This window comes from Dermacentor andersoni, chromosome 10 (assembly GCF_023375885.2).
Source record: "Dermacentor andersoni chromosome 10, qqDerAnde1_hic_scaffold, whole genome shotgun sequence".
NCBI classification, from domain to species: domain Eukaryota; kingdom Metazoa; phylum Arthropoda; class Arachnida; order Ixodida; family Ixodidae; genus Dermacentor; species Dermacentor andersoni.
The window spans coordinates 107,823,473-107,845,467 of record NC_092823.1 but is presented as its reverse complement, the minus strand read 5'-3'; the positions used below and the strand labels follow the sequence as shown (position 1 = coordinate 107,845,467).

At 47.9% G+C, this 21,995-nt stretch overlaps 1 protein-coding gene across 1 annotated transcript in view; it reads right to left on the bottom strand.

Annotated features, from left to right (window-relative positions):
* The window catches only part of LOC126544606 (uncharacterized), a 31,050-nt gene extending 9,269 nt beyond the window's left edge, over positions 1-21,781 (bottom strand). Inside the window, exons 1-7 of the mRNA XM_050192031.3 lie at positions 21,427-21,781; positions 17,776-17,979; positions 16,177-16,365; positions 14,974-15,112; positions 7,510-7,819; positions 5,775-6,090; positions 2,281-2,707 (exon numbers count right to left, since the gene is read on the bottom strand). Coding sequence (XP_050047988.2) covers positions 2,281-2,707; positions 5,775-6,090; positions 7,510-7,819; positions 14,974-15,112; positions 16,177-16,365; positions 17,776-17,979; positions 21,427-21,781 — 1,940 coding nt within the window. The remainder of the gene's footprint in view (positions 1-2,280; positions 2,708-5,774; positions 6,091-7,509; positions 7,820-14,973; positions 15,113-16,176; positions 16,366-17,775; positions 17,980-21,426) is intronic.
* Between the last annotated feature and the right edge of the window lie 214 nt (positions 21,782-21,995).

Genomic DNA, 21,995 nt, shown 5'->3' with positions numbered 1-21,995 from the left:
TCCATGGCTTATATCAGAAAAGCATTTATGCACTTTACATGTATTTGAATAGGCAATGTCTGAGTTGGGTACGAGCTAAATCTTCCTCTTCAGCGTGTTCTTGCCATCATGTTACATGAAAATCGACAAGAAGTTGATATACAGAGCTGTGTCATTTCGTACGACCAAAAAGCGCCAGTGAGGTGCATTTCAAATACCGCGAACTGACTCCAAAATCTCGCACGCACCATCAACGAGCCGACCTTCCACACGATGGCGCATGTTACTAGCTTGTTTCAAGAAACATGAAATGACCTTGACGGTTCATTTTTTTTTGCATGGCGTTGATGACTTGCGCATCTAACTGGTCATACAAACTTGTAAACATTCGCTGACACACTAAATTAAGAATGGTATAACGTGTAAGCGCGATTGAACGAGGACGTACAAAGAAGCAGACACGCAGAGACAGCGCTGTCCTTGTGTGTCTGCTTCTTTCTACGTCATTGTTCAGTTGCGCTTACGCATTCTATCATGGATTCAAACCAACTAGCCCGTCAACGTGTTTTAGCTAAGTTAGCAAGCATGAAGTCATGCGCACACAGGTAAACATGAAGACGTCCCTCTTGACGAGCGCGAAAACTCGCTGCCGAAATGGTGGAGCGAGGAATAACGGCAGCAGTAGCGATCGATCGTGTATCTCTCGCTTCAACGCCGACGAAACGTCGAAAGCGCAGCGCAAACAAAGCTACCGGGACCATGCGCACTCTGCAAACATCGCAGATAGCTTTGAAGATGGGGACCGCGTGAACGCGCACCTTGGCCACGCCGCAGGTCACTTTCTAGATACGGCGCCCCCACGGCCGTGCCGTAAGCAGCAGCCGCCGGAGAAGAACGCCGCCCCTTAATTGCCTCACCTCCGTGCCTCCTGCGCGACTGGAGAGGGCACGCTTCCGGCCCGCCTTCCTCCCTGGCACACGCGATATTGAGTCGCGTTCGCCGGCTCACTGTCGAACGCTTTCACTCGCACGTACGAATAGGCCGCGCGGCGACGATTTTATCGCCCTTAGACTTTATAGGAAGCTCACGGCAACGGCGATGGCGACACCGACAGTAGAAATGCGCCTGGAGTGTCGATATAATTGATATGGTAATAAAGAAAAGTTTCTCACGTTCATAGCATCCCAGTCAGTAATAATAAAGCACTTTAGCGCTTATCTCTGTGAACTGCTACATACCCATACCCAAGGTATGGGTATGTAGAAGCACAAGGTGGTCTAACGGTTGGCTTCGAACCCTGTTTCCTCAACATAGCTAGCCGGTGCACCACTCATTTGACAATGCACTATCTAGTGACCGATGTTTGCAAGAAAAGGGTTACAAACTAAAACAAACAAACGCGGACAGACAGACAGACAGACAGACAGACAGACAGACAGACAGACAGACAGACAGACAGACGGCAGACAGACAGACAGACAGACAGACAGACAGACAGACAGACGACAGACAGACAGACAGACAGACAGACAGACAGACAGACAGACAGACAGACAGACAGACAGACAGACAGACGGCAGACAGACAGACAGACAGACAGACAGACAGACAGACAGACAGACAGACAGGCAGACAGACGGCAGACAGACAGACAGACAGACAGACAGACAGACAGACAGACAGACAGACAGACAGACAGACAGACAGACAGACAGACAGACAGACAGATGCGGCTTTCAACCACTAGCTGTCATAGTGAAATGAATTGGCTTTTCATTTCACTCCGCAACGCAAACGCCGGTAATAAGAACAGACTTCAAGAGGGATTACACTCTTGTGTTTCTTTCGGTTCTGAGGCCGGTTAAGGCGCATTCGGTATAAATGCAGGGTGTCCGAAAAGTAAATGTGCAATGGAAATGGTGGTGTTAAATTTAAAGGTTATACTTACGGCTGTGCGGTGATCACTACAGAAGACGCTGAAAATCTCTCGAAGCATGCCTGTTTGAAGACATGCCTCCACACGACGCTGCATATTAATGAAGACTCGGTGGAGGGTTGCTGGGTATACTTGAGCAGTATGCAGTGTGCAAGCTGTCTGCGGCATCGGCAGTTTGTCGTTCTCATGCACTCTTTGAATGCACACCGCAGAAGTTGGCAGACGCACCACGTGTCTCGCGTTGTCATACAGCAATAGAAACTGCGATGTCATTCAAAGTTACCCTCATAACGTCGTTTCATTTTCCTGACTGAACAGTTACTTTTTGGACACCCCCCTACACGACGCCGACTGTACGCACATACCTTCTGTCCGGGTACGGCGTCTGTGCACGATTCCGCGCCGTGGACTGCGCGGGAGCGAACATGGCGGCGAGGAGTTCGCACTGCACGTTGTCGATCAAGGAAAGCACAAGGGAGCCGTCGTCTTCGATGTGAGTCGGCGGCTTGCCAGAGCAGCCGGCGCCTTCGCCATCGGGGTTCGCGGTGAACGGGGGCTGCGGGGACGTCGGTTGCGAAGGCCGCCCCTGCGAAACTCCGGACGACACATCGGGCGAGGGGGTCGGATCGGAAGTGGACGAGGCCTCGCGGCTCGCGTTGTCCGCCGGCGGTCGCTGCTGGGGCTCCGGCTGTTGTCGTTGTTTCACCTCAGCAGCAGCAGCGGCAGCGTTGCTCCCGTGGGCGAGGAGCTGCTCTGGTGGTACGCTGCCGGGGACTGGAGCTTTAGCCGGCGCTTGAAGAAGAAACACCGGTCAGAAGTTATGTAGACAAACGTACGGACGGGTGCACGGAGGGACAGTCGCTTCCCCTTCTTTGTGTTTGGGGCAGGACAAGTATCGCCAATACTGTACATTCCGGCGGCTATCTATCTATCTATCTATCTATCTATCTATCTATCTATCTATCTATCTATCTATCTATCTATCTATCTATCTATCTATCTATCTATCTATCTATCTATCTATCTATCTATCTATCTATCTATCTATCTATCTATCTATCTATCTATCTATCTATCTATCTATCTATCTATCTATTTGAAATATTTTATCTGCCGTTCGTTCGATCGGTATTCCGTCTGTCCGTATAGTTATATATTTGTATCTATTTAGGATACACCAAGCCGTCATACATACATAGCTGAAGGATTTACCACTTAACTTCCACAGTTTTTAATGTATTTATTTATTTGAAATACTGCTAGCCCCGACGACGATACAGACGCTTGCTATATTAACTACTCAGAATATACCTTTATCGATATTTCTAGATATTAGGGAGCTTACGACAACATAGACAGAGAGAGAGAGAGAAACGAAGGGGGAAAGGTAGGGAGGTTAACCGTGGACGTGACCGGTTGGCTATTTAATATTTCGCGAGCATTCTTTACACGGCGAAAAAAATCGCCGCGCAGCATGTACATCGCCACAAAAAACTGGATCAGTCGTTTCTGAACTCCCTGTACAACACAACGAAACGCACTTGGCCCTAAAGTAAGTACTAATATTTTGCATAATTGATCGTAGACAATTAACTAATTAAACGGAATATAAAAAAAAATACTCTAAGGAGTGCCACATGACGGCGAACCATATGCCGTTGGTTTCACTGAACTGCGGCTAACCACCCTTTTTTATTAAAATTCTTGGTTCAAGTTAGTGAAACACCCTGTATGTGATGTGCTGCGAAAACAATTTTGAGAGGAGTAATGGTGCCAGTGCTAAGGTTCACAAATGCACTTTTGTGCTTAAAATCAGCCGCCTTGTAATTGGAATTGGAGGCCCATAGTAAAACCATAAGGGAAACAGCGTAGGCTGAAATGGGTTGGACCTCTCATGAAGTCAGACAAGCTAAGACCAAAATTTAGTTTTTAAGAAAGACTCATGAACATGGATGAAAATAAGTGGGTGACTAAAGCACACAAATATCGGTCTCTCAAGAAATTGGAGGCGAAATGGAAGAAGCAGTCAAGAAAGGTGGCAGCCAAGTACAGGGTAAGTGTAAATGGAGAAGCCGGAGTAATGAAGAAACAGAGACGGTAAATTGGATGCAAGCGGATGAAAGCAAGAAAACGCCTATGAATGCTATAAATACGGCAGAAGAGCAACCAGGTGCGAAAATCTGTACGATGTCACAAAGGGCAATGCCTGGTTATGTGAGGCCCGACCTGGGAGCCTTCGGACAAAAACATACCGGAGCAATCATTCACCGCGAGATGAGACAAGTGACCACTGCAGCAAATAGTCCGCAAACACCTTGGTGCGCCGTATCGGATGGCAAAATATTCCAATAAGGGTAACAGGGAATGTTGACCTTCTAGAAGCGCCGGAATCCAAAGCGGATGGAAGCAATAACTGGTCAGCAGTCGAGATAAGGAAGGTACGTTTAGATTATTGGTGAAAAGAGCAGGGAAAAGATTGATAGAACCAGAGTCGTTGCATGCATACAACTAACAGTACAGTATAGAGAGACAGGTTTTAATGGAGAGAAAAGAGCAAAAAGAGATGGGCAAAAATGCTAGACTGTTATGTATGCATAAATAATAATAATAATAATAATAATAATAATAATAATAATAATAATAATAATAATAATAATAATAATAACAATAATAATATTAAGTGGGTATTATTATTGTATTAATAATAATAATAATAATAATAATAATAATAATAGTAATAATAATAATAATAATACCTTTATTCATAAAAACAAGTGGTACAAAGCGCCAAGGCATTAGTGCCGATTACTAGGGGCGTACAAATAGTGATTTTCGAGAACCAATCAAATACGAATCGAGTAGTGCCAAAAAGCGAATTGAATCGAATATTGAACAGCTTTCGAATAATGAACAATCGTTATCATAATTAATGTAAAACGTTGTTCGCATCCTGGTATTCCAAAATGAAACATGAGGAGCAAAGGAGTAGCTTCTTCGCTTGCACGGGGGTGGGGGTAGGTATTCTGTAAGAGTCCACAGTGAGCTGTCCATTTCGGCCGTTGCTGATTGGATGCAGCTGTACGAGTGAGGAGGAGACGAGCGGCCCCAGCCAATCAGCAGCGGCCGGAATGGACAGTCCACTAGGTGGTGTCTCTCACTGAATAACCCCCCCCCCCCATCTAGGACTCTTCAGAGAGTGCTAATGATCACTGTGCAATGAATAAATTATGGCTACCTAAGCGGCGTTGCCTGCTCCACTATGCAAGTTCTAATTTATGCTTATACTACGCGCAGGGGGGGGGGATGGGTGAAAACCTACCGCACTCTTGCTCCAATTCTTTGCTTAATTGGGCGCAGTTGACGTTTTGCAACATTCGAGAAATATTTGTAAATATATTCGCATTTACGAATAGTGATTATTCGATTCGAAGACAGAATCGAATAGGACACTGTTCGATTCGTTATTCTGAAGTTTCGAATATTCGCAGGCCCCCTAACGGTTACCTTGAGCAAGCTATGTCATTGTCACCACCCCGTTTCGAAGTGAATGCCAATGATGATGATGATTACGATGGTTTCTACAATCATCATCATCACCATAGTTAGTATAATCCCCCCTCCCCCCTATCGGTTACCTGAAGTAAGCTATGTCGCCGTCGCTGCCCCATATTGAAATGGACGCCAATAATGATGATGATGATGATTATGATTTATATAAACATCACCAGCATCATTAGTATCACCATCATTTAACGTTTGCGTTTCCTGTAAACCGGTCCTCCGAAAAGGGCGGTGCGTTTATAGACAAGCCAAAGCTCCCTACTAGACGAAGAAACGCGCAACTCTTTCGTGGCTTTACCGGGACGCTGTTGGTCGACGGCGAGCGACCGCTGCGGCTTGAAGCGCTCCCCGCTGACCTGCACAACGGGCGGCGGCGTCTTGGGCGGCGGAGTCGCGTCCACGGTGCAGTTCACCGACGGGAAGTAGTCGGCCCTCACGTCCTCCAACTCGCGCGCCGGCGTCGACATATGCGACTCTTGGAACGATATGGGCATCGGGGTCAGGGAAGCGTGCAGGAACTTCTGCACGACTCCGGGACTCGAGATCTGACGCCGGGCCCCGGATGAACCGGGGGACACGTCCGATTCGGACCCCAGCCGGAGCTTGACGAACGGCTGGAAGAAAAGAGAAAGTGTGGGCGCACATGTTACTGGACGATGCACATACGGGTTTCTTCAATAGTGCCACATATGCTTCGAGTGAGTGAGTGAGTGAAAAACTTTATTAGCTCTAGATTCGCTGGTCTTCTGCGGTCTTCTGATGGCTTCGTCCATCTTCTAGCACAACGGTCGGTTGCCCTTAGTCCAGGGCTCCGCTGGATGCTGCTGCCAGTTGGGCTCGCCGAATCAGACCTTCTTGGTCGACCTGGCGATCGCTGGAGAGCACTCCCTCCCATTGCTCAGCACTCGGGTTTGGTATAACGGGTACCACGGCTATCTTCTGGCATGCCCACGTTATGTGATACAGCGTGGGTGTTTCGTGGCACCAGGGGCATTTGTCATTGTATTGTGTGGGATACATTTTGCTGAGTACGTTTAGGTTCGGGTACGAGCCCGTTTGTATAGCTGCCTCCACGCGACAGAGTCCTCTCTGCTAAGGCAGTTGTGCGGTGGTGGATACCGCTTTCTGCAGCCCTTGTAGTAATTTAGTATCGCCGAATAGTCTTGGGGTATAGGTTCGGTCCTCTCGAGGTCGCCTGCGTTGGATGCTCGGTAATAAGTGTACCCTCGAGCCATCCTGTCCGCCTCTTGGTTCCCTGCCACGCCCGTGTGTCCCGGCGTGCATACTATCGTATGCCTAATTGGTTCTTCTTTTGGTTGTCGTTGTGTTATGTGGTCTCCGGAGCGCAGTATGCGGAGCGCTCCGTAGCCGTTTGTGAGTCTGTAAGGATTGTTAGAGACCGTTTAGACCGATATCCCTCCGCTGCCGCTAGAGCGATGGCCGCTTCTTCAGCCTCGACTATCGTACAGCCTTGTAGTGATGCGCTGGTGATCTCGCGTAGGTTCGAATCAATCACAGTTGCTACTGCGTTGCTGTTGCTCTGCTTCGAAACATGATTTCAGACTCCGGGTGTGCTCCGGAATTGGTATTTTGGACAATGCCAATCAAACTGTATAGCTGGAACTTACATAACTTAGCCGTTTTCAGCACTTCAGGGGAACAGGAAAAACCGCGGAAAAACAGAGAAAAATGCCAACAGGGTCCTGAAGAAAGCTAAAATTGAGAGGTTTGACGACATCCAATCCCATCCCCGAAGAGTATAGGCTTAGGCTGGTTGGTAATACATAGTTACAGTGGAAGCATAGCGCGGAATGGACGAGCGACAAAGACTAGACAGGACAAGCGCGAAACAAAGACTAGACCGGACAAACGCTTGTCCTGTCTAGTCTTTGTTTCGCGCTTGTCCTGTCCGCGCTATGCTTCAAGCGTAACTCATCCCACGGCCCATACAATCCATCCGTCGGTTCATCAACCCGCCCATGTATCCGTCTATGCAACCATCCAGCCACCCGAGGATGGTGCCGCTTACTCGCCTGGTACAGGAAGCACTGCACCAGGTCGGCAAACTGCGCAGGCAGGTAGGTGAGCACGGCGTTGAGGGCCCGCTCCGCGGGGTAGCCGCACGAATAGACGCACTGAGGCCTGACGTCGGCGACGGCGAGGCAGGTGCAGTTCGCCAGCTCGTCGGGCGGTCCCGCGTACCAGCGGGTGGTGTAGCAGTTCCACAGGGTGCGGAACGCGTTCACGTAGCCCAGCGAGTAGTCGTCGAACACGTCGCGGCTCACGCAGCTCACCGTCTCCTTGACGGCGATGCCCGCCGAGTGGAGCTGGCTCAGGGGAGTCCTGCAGGCCACACGTGCGTCAGGTCTTTTGTGAGAGCAAGCTTGACCGATTCGAATTGAACGCGTTGCTGCTAGTGTTAAAGCGAAAAAGAAAAGCAAGATCCTTACTCGAAAGCTAGTCGTGGCTCTATCACAAAACACAGAACGTAGAAATAGCAGTTCAAGGCAGCACATTCGACGATGATTCAAATATAAAAAAAGAAAGCAAAGTACAAAGAGCTAATGTAGCATTAAGAACGAACGCTTTACAACGAGTTTTGAACAGCAGTTGACCAATGGGCCAAACTAAACCGCCCAAATGCACCTATGGTGATTGAGTTATATTTTGAGAATGTTTTCTTGGCACTATTCACTGTGTTAAAATTAACGACGCGCTTGAAGGCGTATATTTGCTACCCTTAGGATGTTTCGATAGCGATTGTTGTTTTACTGGGCAATTCCGTACAAGACGGCCGTTAACGAGCATACAGGGTGATCATTTTTAAATTTTGCGGAATTTTTAAAAATCGCCTGTTGCAGATAACATAATTCTAGTCCTTGAGCTGGATTATTAGAGAGGCGGACATCACTTTCTTAATAAATCGAAACAAATACTAATCTAATAAACAACAATTACTGATTATCTTTTGACTTAATTACCTTACGGCACATATTGCAATTTACGAAGTGTATATCCGAAGAGCTTGAAAGGCGTATTCACTAGTAATAAATTTCCAGATTGACGCCAGTTTGGAAATTCGCACCATCATACTTCCCGCATAACTGCACTGTTGTTACACTTACTTTTTCAAGAAAGCGCTCTTTTATAGATGGAAGCAGAAAAGTAACTGGAACGCCCATGTATTTCGTCTATATATCTCGAAACTGGTGTCATCCTGGAAAGGCATTTCAAGTGGATATGTCTTGCAAGCGGTCCGGCTACAATTCTTGAATTGCAATAAGTGCCGTAAAGTATTTAATTAGGAAGGTAATTAGTGAGCTTGTGTTAATTAATTCAATATCAGTTTAGATGTCTCGTATTAGTAATGTCCGCCTCTTCGAATAATTCAGTTTAAGGCCAAGAATTGTTATCTCTAGCGGCGTCGGAGACCTTCCATGCAGCCGTCACAGTGGGAGAGGGTGACGGGAAAAGAAGAGGCCCGCCCTTTCCTATCGCTACAACGCCGTCTACCACACCTTTTAGAAGCGCTCAATCACTCGCGCGGCAGCAGTTTTAAAGCAAAAGCTTTACTGACCGCGAACTTGCGATTTCGCCGTGGCGGTGCTCCGAGGAGGCACATGATGTCACAACGCGTGCCTCGCCGCGGATATTTCTCTCTCTCTCTCTCTCGCTCCCTAGTCACTACTGCGCATGCGCCACTAGTAGCACCGAGCCACAGGTGTTCCGCCGCTGCGCAGCGCCGCGCCCACCGCCGCCGCCGTTTGGTATGACGTCACACCAAGTTCCTCGTCGTTGCGCTCGCCTCTGCCCGCTTCGCCAGCTGCTTCGGATGCCTGATAACATGTCGGAGGATTGGAAAGGAGAGCTCGCGCGCGCTGCAACCACAGTTGAGGCGGCAGTATGGACGGCGACAATTCTGATAAGCAGGAGGATGCCTGGAATCGACATCGGAACGAGATGAAGAGGAAACGAATCGCCTAGGCGACAGACGAACAGCGCGCCGAACGACTGGCTAAACGTCGCAACATAACTAGACAACCAGACTAACCTGGACTTGCAATGAAGATTAACTAAGGCTAACCATGCAATGCCTTAGCTTTCGCTACGTATATCCTGGCATAGCCGAGCTAAGCCACTGCCAGTTTTTTCAGTTCGTCCTGCCATTCTGGCGTCTATTCTTAATATGATGAAGAAGACTGAATTTTCTTTCTGCCTAGCCCCAGGCTGCCCCGTTCCTAAAGGAATAAAAGGTGGCGGCCGCCGATCGCTCAGGCACTCGCTACTCGCACCTACCTTTCCGTATACGTCTCACGTGTCTATGTTGATTTTACATTAATTTCATGTAATTTCCACAAGAAGCGCACGGAATATCTGAACAATCATTCGATTGAATGAGGAACGTTTCAGTAGAGATGTTACTATAAATTACGCTCAGCAAGCACTGGCCCATCAAGATTTGCTCGGCAAATGCTTTCTGAGGGTGACAATCAGTACTATATGCCGCGATGGCGAACGAAAACCAAAGGTAACGTTCAAAGTTAAATTGTATTCAAGGGCGATAGATTCGAGCGATCATTCCCAGCAGTGCATCATCTTCAATATGTTTCGTGCGTCTCTACATCGGACGCGTCGAAGTAGACGAACGAAATCCTTTCCGACACAGCGCCAGAAACGAGCAGGAACCGCATGCTGCATTTGTCGCGAAGGAAAACGAGACGTGGCGGCCATGGTGTAGAGGCGGCGGCAAGCCATGCAGCAAGGCAATGGCGCCAAAGCAAAATGGGTGAAGCTTTGTTAACGGCGCGATGTTGGAGTGGCGACCTCTCGCGAGTGACGTCACGGCAGGGACGCCGCTCACTCCGGCTCGCTCGGCTGCCGCGTGCGCTCGTTCCCTTCGTGCGTGCCTGGGGTACACTCTAAGAACAGTTTACACCCTTTCGCGTGCCCCTTCTGCCACACAACGATAATCGTCATCTGCCTTGATGCGTTTCCTTTCTTTAACGCTGCGAGCCCGGAACTTTCCAGTAACGAACGGCACGCGCGTTATCAGCATAGAACAGTTTACACCCTTTGGAGTGCCCCTTCTGATAACGCGCGTGCCTTTCGTTACTGGAAAGTTCCGGGCTCGCAGCGTTAAAGAAAGGAAACGCATCTAGGCAGATGACGATTATTGTTGTGTGGCAGAAGGGGCACGCCAAAGGGTGTAAACTGTTCTTAGAGTGTATCGGCGGCTGCAGCCGTACCTATTCAAGGACATGTCAGCTTCTTTCGGCTCCCATGCCTGAACTGAAGTTTCATCTTCAAAACCGCTGAGTCGGGAAAACTTGCGACTTGGATATCGCAAGCTAGGTAGCGTTGAAGAGGTCTATAGTGGTTTTCAGATGCATATATGCGCCGTGCCTGCCCAATAATGTTACGTAAAAAGAATATCTTCAAATTCAACGCGCGAAGTTGTGTATGGTGCTCGGCTAAACACTTAACATTCCCTTAGTACTTAGATATGAGGGACATTGCATTTTTCATGGAAGAAAAATCTTTGTATTTCGTGTCGACATTATAAATCTGTGTTAACAAAACACTGCCCAGCGAAGCTCTCATCATGATTCTTATTAGTCTGCTGAGATGTTCTAGTCAAATATGGCCGCTTTATTAATGCGTAAAAGGAAGACTTAGGCGCGTTTTATATTAAAAAGGTTGCTACTATACTTTCACCATTCTCTGAAACAGGCACCCAGAAACCCATTGCTCATGGCGGTTAACACGACGGCGGGTCATGTAAACGCTTCACGAATACCAGAGCAGCAATCACCTGAAAGAAAAGTTTCGTGATTAAGATCGAGAGCCAATGAATTGGCGCTTGTATATCGCATCATAGTGACCTTCATAGTGGCTCTCAGAGACCTTTATCGACAATATGGCATACCCCTCACGCAATGGAAGCAAGCGACTGTCGTTATATGGCAAGGCACGCATGGTTCACGAAACAACATCAGTTCACTATAACTTTGAATTGAAACCGTGGCGTAGTTTTTACAGCGCCAACTGCAATGCCAAATGTATACTCGAAGCACTACAACATACCATAGGTTGCCTTGAAAATGAAAATTTACACATATACTTTCTGCCTCACCATGTCTCGAACTTGCGTTGTTTAATTATTCAAACTGAGAACTATTCGCTTCGTCAATACATCAAAAAGAACCTTGCATACCGGCCTCATAAGGAAGACACCACAAGCCTCACGTGAATTCAATTGTTTTACCTCCATCACGGAATAATGTCCCATACTACTTATAAATGAAGCTTCGGCTTCTTTCTGCCTGTAGCCATGCGGTCCAAAAGGCATATTTCGCTAAACATTTGAGCCGAGCAGCCTGTGTCAGTTCGCCAAACAGATTCGTCATGTCGGTTCCTCAAGCAACAAGCACCCGTAAACAGCTCAAACGAGTTGAACGTATTGCACGGAAAAGGGAATAAATATTGTTACATTTTTTTCCGTGTGCTGTAAGCAGCTGTAAGCCTCAATTACCTTTATTTCAAATTGCCGCCACTTAAAATTACCCGGTGAAGAACGGCCAAATATTGAAAAGCAGTTAAAGAAACATCGTGATAAGTCCTCTTATTACTGTCGAGCGATACCGTGAAGAAATTCAAACATTCGCTATTATACCATGAACGTCGTGAGCAAACACGTTTTAGCGGGTTAAAATCAAGGTAAATGTTGTATAAGTCATAGATAGCCAGCGTTTCTGAGAGGCTTGTTGCATCACGTCCGGTATGATATCCTAACTGGATTCTTATGTGCCTAGATTTTTGCGCTTATGATTTTATTATTCACGTGAGCTACAGCTACGAAGTGCAGATCCGCGCATTAAAAACCCGCAGTGGCTGGTCTGAGCTCCTTCAGCTTTGACAAATATATTGTCGTCAAGGAAATATGCTCATTGAATAAATTTTCGCGAACGAAGATGTCGTAAAAGTATGTTTGAGACGACCGTCATAAGCGTACAAGCATAGGGTGCGAGAGCGAACAAACGGAAACACTGCAGGAGGTCGCCGGGACCCCGCCCAAACTGCAGCAGACGGCAAGCGCGAATCCGCATCATGGCGTCACGCGAGCGGCGCTCGCAGCGCCCCTGTAGGTTGTTCTCTGGGGGCTAATGACGGCCGCAATCCTGCCTGTCTGGCAGCGAGTTTACGCACACTCGGCAACGAGCCCCTCTAGCCTGGCCATGCGAAGCCTCAGCTACTTATGATCCTTTACTGCAGATGGCGGTAGTTGTCTGGTCGGTTGATGAGTCCGGCGCATCGGGCGTGCGAGGCAGCGCCCGATGGAGTCAGATACGTCATGCCGGAGGCGCTAAGATCGCTAAAATTTTACCCTTCTCTTTAAACGTGACCCGCAGCAGCGCGGCGATCAGTTGTTGCGCCGCAGCGCTAGCGGGCGAAGGCGCGGCGAGTGAGTGATCCTTTGTCGAAGGCGCAAACGCAACACGCTCGCTTCAGTGAACGCCAACAGCATGTTGCTGGCTAGCTAAGCTAGCGCGCGATGCACCCTGATCCAGCTGTTCCGGAGTGCGATAGCACATGTTATATTACCGCGCCAGCCACACTGGACTGTAGAACGTCCAATTTTCGGCGACGTAGCTTAAGTGCGCCACCCATGGATCGCGTCCAGGTTAAGCCGTACTATACCGCAGCTTGAGCTTGGCCGCCCCAATGCGCTCTTCTCCTAGTGGAAGCAGAACGCACCGGGGCCCTGCTGTTGAACGTAGGCAACCAGTTAGAGAAGACCGGCTGGACTCGGAGAATACGTCGCATTAAAAGGACATCGCAGGCACGCAACAGCGTTGTCACAGCGCACGAAGCAGCTAACAACGTATACTAACTCTGTGGCTAGTAGACGTGCGGGACCTGTTCGCTGACGCTGCAGAACGGAATACAAGCAACGAAAGCACACAGCACGGGAGCGGGTTCTCCACATTCTTCACTGTACGTCACTTCCGGCGGGCCGTAATGGCGGCGTTTTTTTTTTAGTTTTGGTATTAAAAAACACCGATTTTTGCGAGCTATTTGTCACGCGTTGACCTATATTTCAAGCGTAAGATCTTGCACTAGGGCTACTGCATGTCTAAGTTATCTGAAACTGGGATTTTTACGCGGTGAAAGATTTCATTGCAGTTGCCCTTAAAGAATGTTTATTTGACCAGGCTCACGGGTAAAACATAAACCCCATGCAAGCGATCTTGTGCGCGACAGCGACAAGCGATGCGTTGGAGATGGCTGTCGCGTTCGCTCGTCACCTACAAGTCGTACCCCATGCGAGCGACGATATTGAGCGACGTCTCTCCGGTATTTCCGGCATAAGGGCAGCAATATGCGAGCCGAAACTAGCGTGATGCGTGCTTTATTAATTTAAGTTGACGGATTTTACTGTAAAATCAGCATAAAATATTTATGAGAGTCTTGCAGTAGGTTCTTGTCCTTGCACATTTAAAAATTCAATCGTATGCTCGTTCCGTGCGACAATCGATAGTGTTTGATGGATGTACATCCAGTTCCGGTTTCGCGTTATTGCCTAGTTGCTCATAGCACTTCCGGGTGACGAGCGACAAATTATAGATTTGCAGAACCGAGCGACCGAGCGACAAGACCGAGCGATCTGTTCAAGCGACGGCCCATTTTGTCGCTCGAAGCCGTCGCTCGTCGCCGTCGCGCGCAAAATCGCTCTCATGGGGTTTAGCCTCAATTTGTTAATAACTTGAAATTTAGGTAAATCCAAGTACTGAATAAGCTACGACAAAACCAGCATTGATGGCTCACACAGGCACTACCGCCGTATTTACATGTACTATATCTTTGTCACCCATATCGGTCGTGAATTATGACGCACTACCAATGAACGTTTCAAATTTGCATAACCTTATTCCTATCCACTGCAGACCTAACTGAAAGGTATCGAAGGTGGCAGGATGATCTCTGGTGAACTTACTATTGTGTACTCATAATGACGGAATAATTAACCATTGATTTAGTGAATACTCATCCACGAATACTCTAATCGTCTCTCGCTAATATTCACTGCTAGCCAGTTAATCCTCCCACCTTCTCCACTCTCGACATGCCGCGCCTATAGCCTGATGAGCCCGTGTGGCGCGGGTTAGGTTCTGCCCAGTCCCGAATAAATTGTAAAGGACTCTTTTTTTTCTCTCTCTAACGATCGGCAAATACCTAGAGGCAAATGCGCAGTAACCCAAGTGGGCGCGAAAAAGGTTAAATACGGAGAAACATACATACCGCAAACAAAGTGAAGTTCTCAAAGAACGCTCATCGCATGAAAACAAGTCAGGTATACATAAATGAGCTCACTGCGACTGAACGGGTTATATCGGCACGCGCACGTTGCTTCGTATTGAGAGGCTGTAGCGACAATGTGAAACTTTTGCGCGTTCAGATATATGCTACTTTTAGTGGCAACCTCGACCGAGGCGTACCTGTAGTTCAGCCATACGGGTTCGACGAGGATGACTTGAACTCTGAACTTTGCCATTTCTCGACGGAGGCAGTCGGCGAAAGATATGAGCGCGGCGTTGACGATGCTGTGGACTCCCGCTCCAGGGATTGCGACTCGTCCTGCAAGGGTGTGACGAGTGAGGATGGCCCGGATGGGTTCGAACGCAACAGAGAACGTATCAGGACATCGTGCATTCGGGAGCGACCGAGCTTATAAATAACGCCAACTAAACGCTTCGATTGCATAGGAAAACAGACTGGTCAAACCGTTAGCTATAGTCTCTTTCATCTGCGTGACCGTGAATTTTTTCCTATAGCTTTCACACATAGAAAAAAGAAAGCGAAGTACTACGTGAGGCCTTCGGTTAAAAGGGTCTCTCATATCGGCCGCCTCTGCCGTGGGTGGCGCTGGCTAACACTCCCAAGGCTACATCTAGTACGCCTACATAGATATCCGAGAAAGTGGACGACAGAGTACGGCCATCCCGTGTACCTGAATTTATAAAGTACCTCATGCGTAATGAGGAATGTGCGCGTTCGGCTCTCACTCGTGGTAAGCTATCTTGTCGCCGATTTTCATTTCCCGTTACTTTAATATTTACATTTCCCGTTATTTATAACTAAACGTTATAAATAAGTTCCCCTATGATTTCTGAAGCGCGATCGTCTGTTTCTTCGCACGGTTGTTTCTAGAAAAAAGAAAAGCGAGCACATCCGATCCCTTTATTCCTCTCGCTGATTCTACACCATCTTTTTCATTATATGGGCAGCACCTCGCTTAAATGCATACTTGTTTCGTAAGATTATTTTTCTGAGAAGGGGATTTAATATAAACTGCACTCGCTGTTGATCAAATGTCTCAAATTTTGTTTGCTCGCTGCAATTTTCAAAAATTTCGAAGCATCATTACGTAAGAACACAAAACCTGCTTCGCACAGATTTGGTGGTTCAATAGTATATCTGTCTCACATATATGGCATAATTAAGAACACAGCATACATTCACATAAATATATGCGGCCTGGAGTCTCCATACAATTAAATAATAATTATACGCAGACGCGGGCGTGAAAGAAGGTGCGTTGATTATGCCCGAGCGGCGTGAATACGTTATATGATGTCGTGCCCAATAGCCTCGGGGTGATATTAGCTAGAGGTACACAGGTTATGCTCTGTTGTAAATACCGGAAGATCCAGCGCAGACGACAACCCTTCCGCGAGTCTCACGTAGCATGGGCAAGAAGTGGTTGACCAGCCTCGCTGTGGACACTACAGTATGCTCGAAGGCGTGCAGAAGGTTACGCTCGTTGATCCACTCCAGCTCTCCGAGGTCGGTGGTGCCAACGTTGCAGACGAGCGCGTGAAGTGGCGTGTCTGAGAGAGAGAAAGAGAGGAAAAAGAAACAGAAATGTGGCAGAAACCATCCGAGATGGTTGTCATAGTACGGCCAAAAGCATATGCACCCTACAGAAGTCTAACAATCAGACTGCAGCAAGGCTTGCGCAGTATACTGCTGACGCCGACAATGGCGTTCGATGATGGCAGCACAAATCATGGTGAAAGCGTGAAAGTGTGACGACGACAACGGAATGACGACAGAGCGGGAACACGATGGCATTACGACGACAGTGCACGTGCGCTTTCTTCCCCGCTCGTTTACTCCACGGAGGCCATGATATTTCTCCGACTATGATCACGCCGATATAACGCTGTAAGAGTCCGTCTAAGCGAAGCTGCGGTTAGCCAGCAAAGCGAAACGGTGTATCTCGACGAAGGACGTACATCGAACTACCGTGACGAGGGACACGCATTGGACTCCTGAGACCAGGGATGTGGATCGGACTTCCGCGACGATCGCGCCTGGCATCTGTTATTCCCAGTGACAGAGAACTGCGTCACCACCAAACAGGGAGTCTAAGCCTTCAGACATGACAAAGGTCTCTCGGGCGACAGCACTGGCGTCTCCAAGAGTTAGAAGTTGGTGTGAAGCCCGGGCAACTTGTTTGAGCGAGGGCGCGTGCCTTTTGCATCGGCGCTTTCGCATCGGTGCCTCTTCGCGAAGAGAGAAAGTCTGGCTCCCAACCACCAAGACGGGCGAAAGAGCCAAGAAATCTATTCGCGATAAAGAATTTGGCAGATCCGACGCGGTAGCTGGAATCAACGTAAGACGAATGTTGAGAACTTGAGTATAAACGTGTCTATTAAATGAATATGCAAGGACACACACTATCTGTGTCATTTTATTACATTTACACGTGCGAGCGCACCCCCAAGGAACTCTTCACGTCACTCTCCCATCTCAGAAGGTTTGTGTAATTTGGTTTCTAGGAAATCCGAGCGCCAACTTTTGGTGTTCCGCCTTGCGTTTTGCAGCACAGCGAATCCGAGCCTGGCCGGCGGAGCGGCAAGCCGCTTCGCCGCGATAGCTATATTCACCCTGATTGTGTCGGTAAGGACGCGTCGCGGTATTCTGTCTATTGCCCAGAAGCGTAGACTGTTGGGGCCAATTGGTGCATCATGTAGTGTCATTGAGCGGAAATACGGCTGGGAAGAAACGGAGCAGACAGGACATACGCTCACTTACAACTGAAGTTTAATGAAAGATTTTCCAGGGAGCCGAGGGCAGCACATGCGCATTCAAAAAGCTGATACGAACCTCAAGCATAATCACAGCGCCTGTCCTGTCCACTCCGTTTTTTTCACCCGTATTTCCGCTCAACGACAGTACATGTCTATGGTCACGCGATGGTCCGTGGAAAGACCGGTTAGTGACCGCGGGCTCACTCTTCTTGAAGAGTTGCTCGCAGATCTCCTGGTAGGCGTCGTTCATCAAGCTCTCGCTGGTCAGGTGCAAATCAATGACATCGACATTGAACCGTCTTATGCCCTTGGCCATCTCGCCGCCCATGTCCTGGGTGCCGCACAGCACGTAATAGCCGTCGCCAGACAGCTTGGACGCCGTCAGAAATCCGTGCTCTGTGTCGCAGGCTGCGCAGCGGACGAGAAGGGCGGGAGCACAACGTTCACTTCTCATGCCTCCTCAAAACACATGCTACGTGTGTCTATGTCCATTGACGTGTATCTACGCCTAATTTGATCTCTGCTCGCTTCTGCGGACTGGCCTCTCCTTTCTGTAATTACCATGTAATTACGTTTTCTCACTGGAGCTTCGGAGGCCCACTTCTATAGTGTTGGTGGTAAGGATAGTTAAGGAAAATTTGCTCGAGTAGAAGCGCCCGCAACGTTTTATCAGCAGAGGTGAAGCCAGTGCTGGCCGCTACATATCCTCGGAAGCAGCATTGTTGGGTTATGTCCGCATACATATCAAGTGCTTTGGTTCTCTTAATGTAAATGCTTGACAAATTACAAAATAAAAGCTAGTTGTTCCTGACGAAAGTATTTTCTTCGGCTGACTATTGTATGGATGACGTTGCGTTCTATGCAATTTTCCAGGACGTTCAGGCTTCGACCAAAAACCGGTAAAGCAAAGATGCACGTCGACAAGTATCGGTATGACAAAGTCAAACATGTGATAGTCGTGGGAAGTGTAAGGAAATCACTTTTCCCAGGTAATGTTTTATCATGCCTGTCCTATACGGTGGTGATTGTCCGGCTTCTTCTTAGGGACTTCATTTCCACTAGAAAACTTCCCCGGTAGGTGGCAATATTACCCATTCTTTTCTGCAGATCGCTATCGATATCTTTTGAGAGCCCGAGTACATAAAGAATGTCCTGCGACGAAGTTGGTCCCAATAATTGCTTTGGTCGACAAGCGACCGTATCGGCTGAGTCACTAGCTGCTTGATTTTAAAAGGAACCTATAGCTCAGGATGTAGATTAAAATTACATGGAAACGGAGAAACCTCTTTTCTTGCCTGCTGTACCGATCTTGATGAAGTTTTGGGGATTCGAAAAGAAAAAAAATGTAATATAATAACTATTTGAAGCTAGCTTTTAATTTATACCATAAATATGTTTAGAACAGTTCGTGAAAGTTGCACAATATAAAAGAAGAGCTAAGTGCAACTCTTATCTAGAATTAATCTTAATAAATAGCAAATAGTAAAATAGTAATAGTCATAGTAATAATAATAGTAAATAGAATAAGCAATAAAGAGCTACTCTTACAGCTGTGCAACTAAATAATATATAACGATATCACAGCTTGGTAAACTGCGCTTATTAATAAATAGAAAGCACATAAGATTGACGTATTACAGATTCCTCTCAAACATAACACTAAGGTGTGGGTAAATGTCTTGCAAAACGCACACAAATATTGCAGCAAATTCGCGTAATCCAGATTCATATATTAAATTTGTCCAATTAAGATGCTTCAGTATATGCAGCTTCGAGAAATACAATATGTTTCCCTTGCAAAGTTAAACGACTTGTAACTGTTGTGCTTCCATAGCCTGTAGAGAGTTCTAATTTTCGGCAATTGTAGTGGAAATTTCAGGTTGAAAATCAAAATTGTGCTTGCTGCAACTTCTAAAATTTGACTTTCTTTCTCAAATGCAACCCATTTCGTTCAAATGCACCCTAGGCGACAGAAGCGTTTCTGCGTTTAAATATATCTGAATAGGCGGTGGTGTTAAAGAGTCCCTGAAAAATATTTGTTAACAGATCATATAATGGCCTAACTAATAATGTACGTCACATGAATCTCATGCCCCCCCATATTTTTTTTTTGAATCCTTGAACTACAAGTGGAATTATCGCAACGATACATGATTTTATCTCTCAATTCGTCTCAGCTAGCGCGCTGGAAGCTACACAGCGGAGAATAGGGCAAAGCCTCGGCCATAAGTTGAGTGTCGCGGCTGCGAAATACGGCAAAAAGGCTCGTCGCGGAACCTCGTGGAGACCGCGGTAGACTTCGCTACGCAGCACATATTAGCTCTGACGCAGCACACCATTGCCATCTCGGAGGACACGCACAGCGGACGCAGCTACGCGCAATACAAGATGAGCATGTTCTCGGGATCACGAAATCAGTCAATAGCGTTGGCCAGGCAAATGCGTTCGACCAGCTTTCGTTGACGACATTGCGGATGCGATAGCACGGGTCCGCTCACTGCTTTTGACGCGATATTGTATATTGCTTGCTGGATGCAGTGCAATAATATTTGGCTCGCATGTTCCCAGGAGCCACGCCAGCACATCAGGGACGTATTTTCTTTTACCCTATGTTGGAAAAGTGTTTCAGGGCCCATTAAAACGTCCTCATTCAAATATTGCCTTCGGGGCGCACTTTCGGCTCCCTCTCTCACAACATAGAACCCAGGACAAACTCCGTGACGTAGAAGTGGAAGAAGTCATAATGAGCCGTGCTCGGAGGTCGTCCGAAGAACTATGAGAGAACTGCGGTGGAGGAAAATATCTTCTGATGCCATCAGTTGCAGGGAACTTCCAGAGTAGGTATACTGCATCTATAGGTTCTTCACTGCTGTGAAACATCGGAGAGGTTAGCCTGTGTGCAAGCTCCTCGGCGTCTCGAGCACGGCCATTGCATACCGCCATGGGCCCCGAGCTAAGCTTCCTCTTAACGCGGAACCTTCTTAATATATGTATATATAGATAGGTTCCGGTAGCGCCTCACTTTGGGCCTTTCCAATAAAATTGGCAGTTTCCCAATGAATGCTAACGATTGATAGCGACAGCGAGGTGTAGCGTTACTATTTACCGTCACCGTATCGTTTCGTGCTAGCTCTTCTGACACGTAGTTCTAACAACGCGCGGGCAAGACTTGGCACGGTGCGGCACCACACACGAGACGACTGCTTCTGCGAAGCAAGCAGCTACCAGGCGTCTCACGGCGCTGGCGTATAGGGGGATGAGCTTTCACACACACAAATGCTGAAGGTGTGTGTGCGAAGGCTGCCTACGCTGGCGTAATGAGGAACGCCGCCAGCGGCCAGGCTTCGCGCATCGATTGTGCATGCGCAGCCTCCGAGATCGTGTCGCGTGCCCAAGAATATGCGCGTGCGATCTCGGAGTCCATGCATGCGCCAAGTGAGTCCGACGTGAAACCGTTGGCGTTTACTGGCTCCCAACGAAAACATATACGCTTGTTTTACCTTGACTGTCTGTTTTTCTCAGACCAGTGTGTGCATGCAGGAACGCAAGCGTATGTCGGCACGACGCTCGTGCCAGGAGCGCAATGCAACAGCAGCGGAATGCGGAATGCTGCCCTAATCGCAGAGCCAGTTTAGCGGAGCCTGATGGTACGTCCACTTGGTTTCGTAGTTTTTGCAGGCAAACTAACTGCGCGCCATTCGCACCACTATACAGACCTAACCATTGAAGTGCTGGCCGCGCATGCGTGGGCAGTACCCTACGCGAACCAACGATTGCAGCGGCAGTGTTGGAGCACTCGGCAAAGCTTTGACGCGTCACGACAAAGGGAGTAAGTCCACAAAAAGAGCTTAGTACTTGCGACGATGACGGCGAGTCTACGCTGCTGCGGCTTGGGCTTGGACTTCCGCAGCCTCTTGATGGCGAGGCTCAGCCACCATCCCAGGACCAGCGTGGCTGTGACAATGCCGACCTGCTCCAGCAAAGGCGAGAGCAGCGACGTCGCCTGGAAAGCGAAAAAGAGGCACGGGGCCACGATGAAGTACAACTTGATGACGTGCATTCTGCAGTGATGGTACGCGTGACAGGAGGTTGCACTTTCGAGGCCACCCTTGATGGGCGTTGGTGGGCTGAGGAACGAAATGCGCTCGTGCTCACGTGAGGATGAAGATGACGGTAATGATAATGATGATAAGCCTTCAAAACATGGCATGAACCCACATTGGGGGATGTGCCATGAATCATGTGGTTCTACGCGTTTATAATAACTTCCCAGAATAGGAACATCTAAACCTATAAGACGGTGAATAAAAAATTGGTTTGTAAGCAGCGCCGCCTTCTGCTTATCTTCATCAGTATTGGCTTCTCTTTTTATATTGTAGTAGTAGCTGTTGTTTTTGCCATTTAAATATGGGACGTGGGCATGA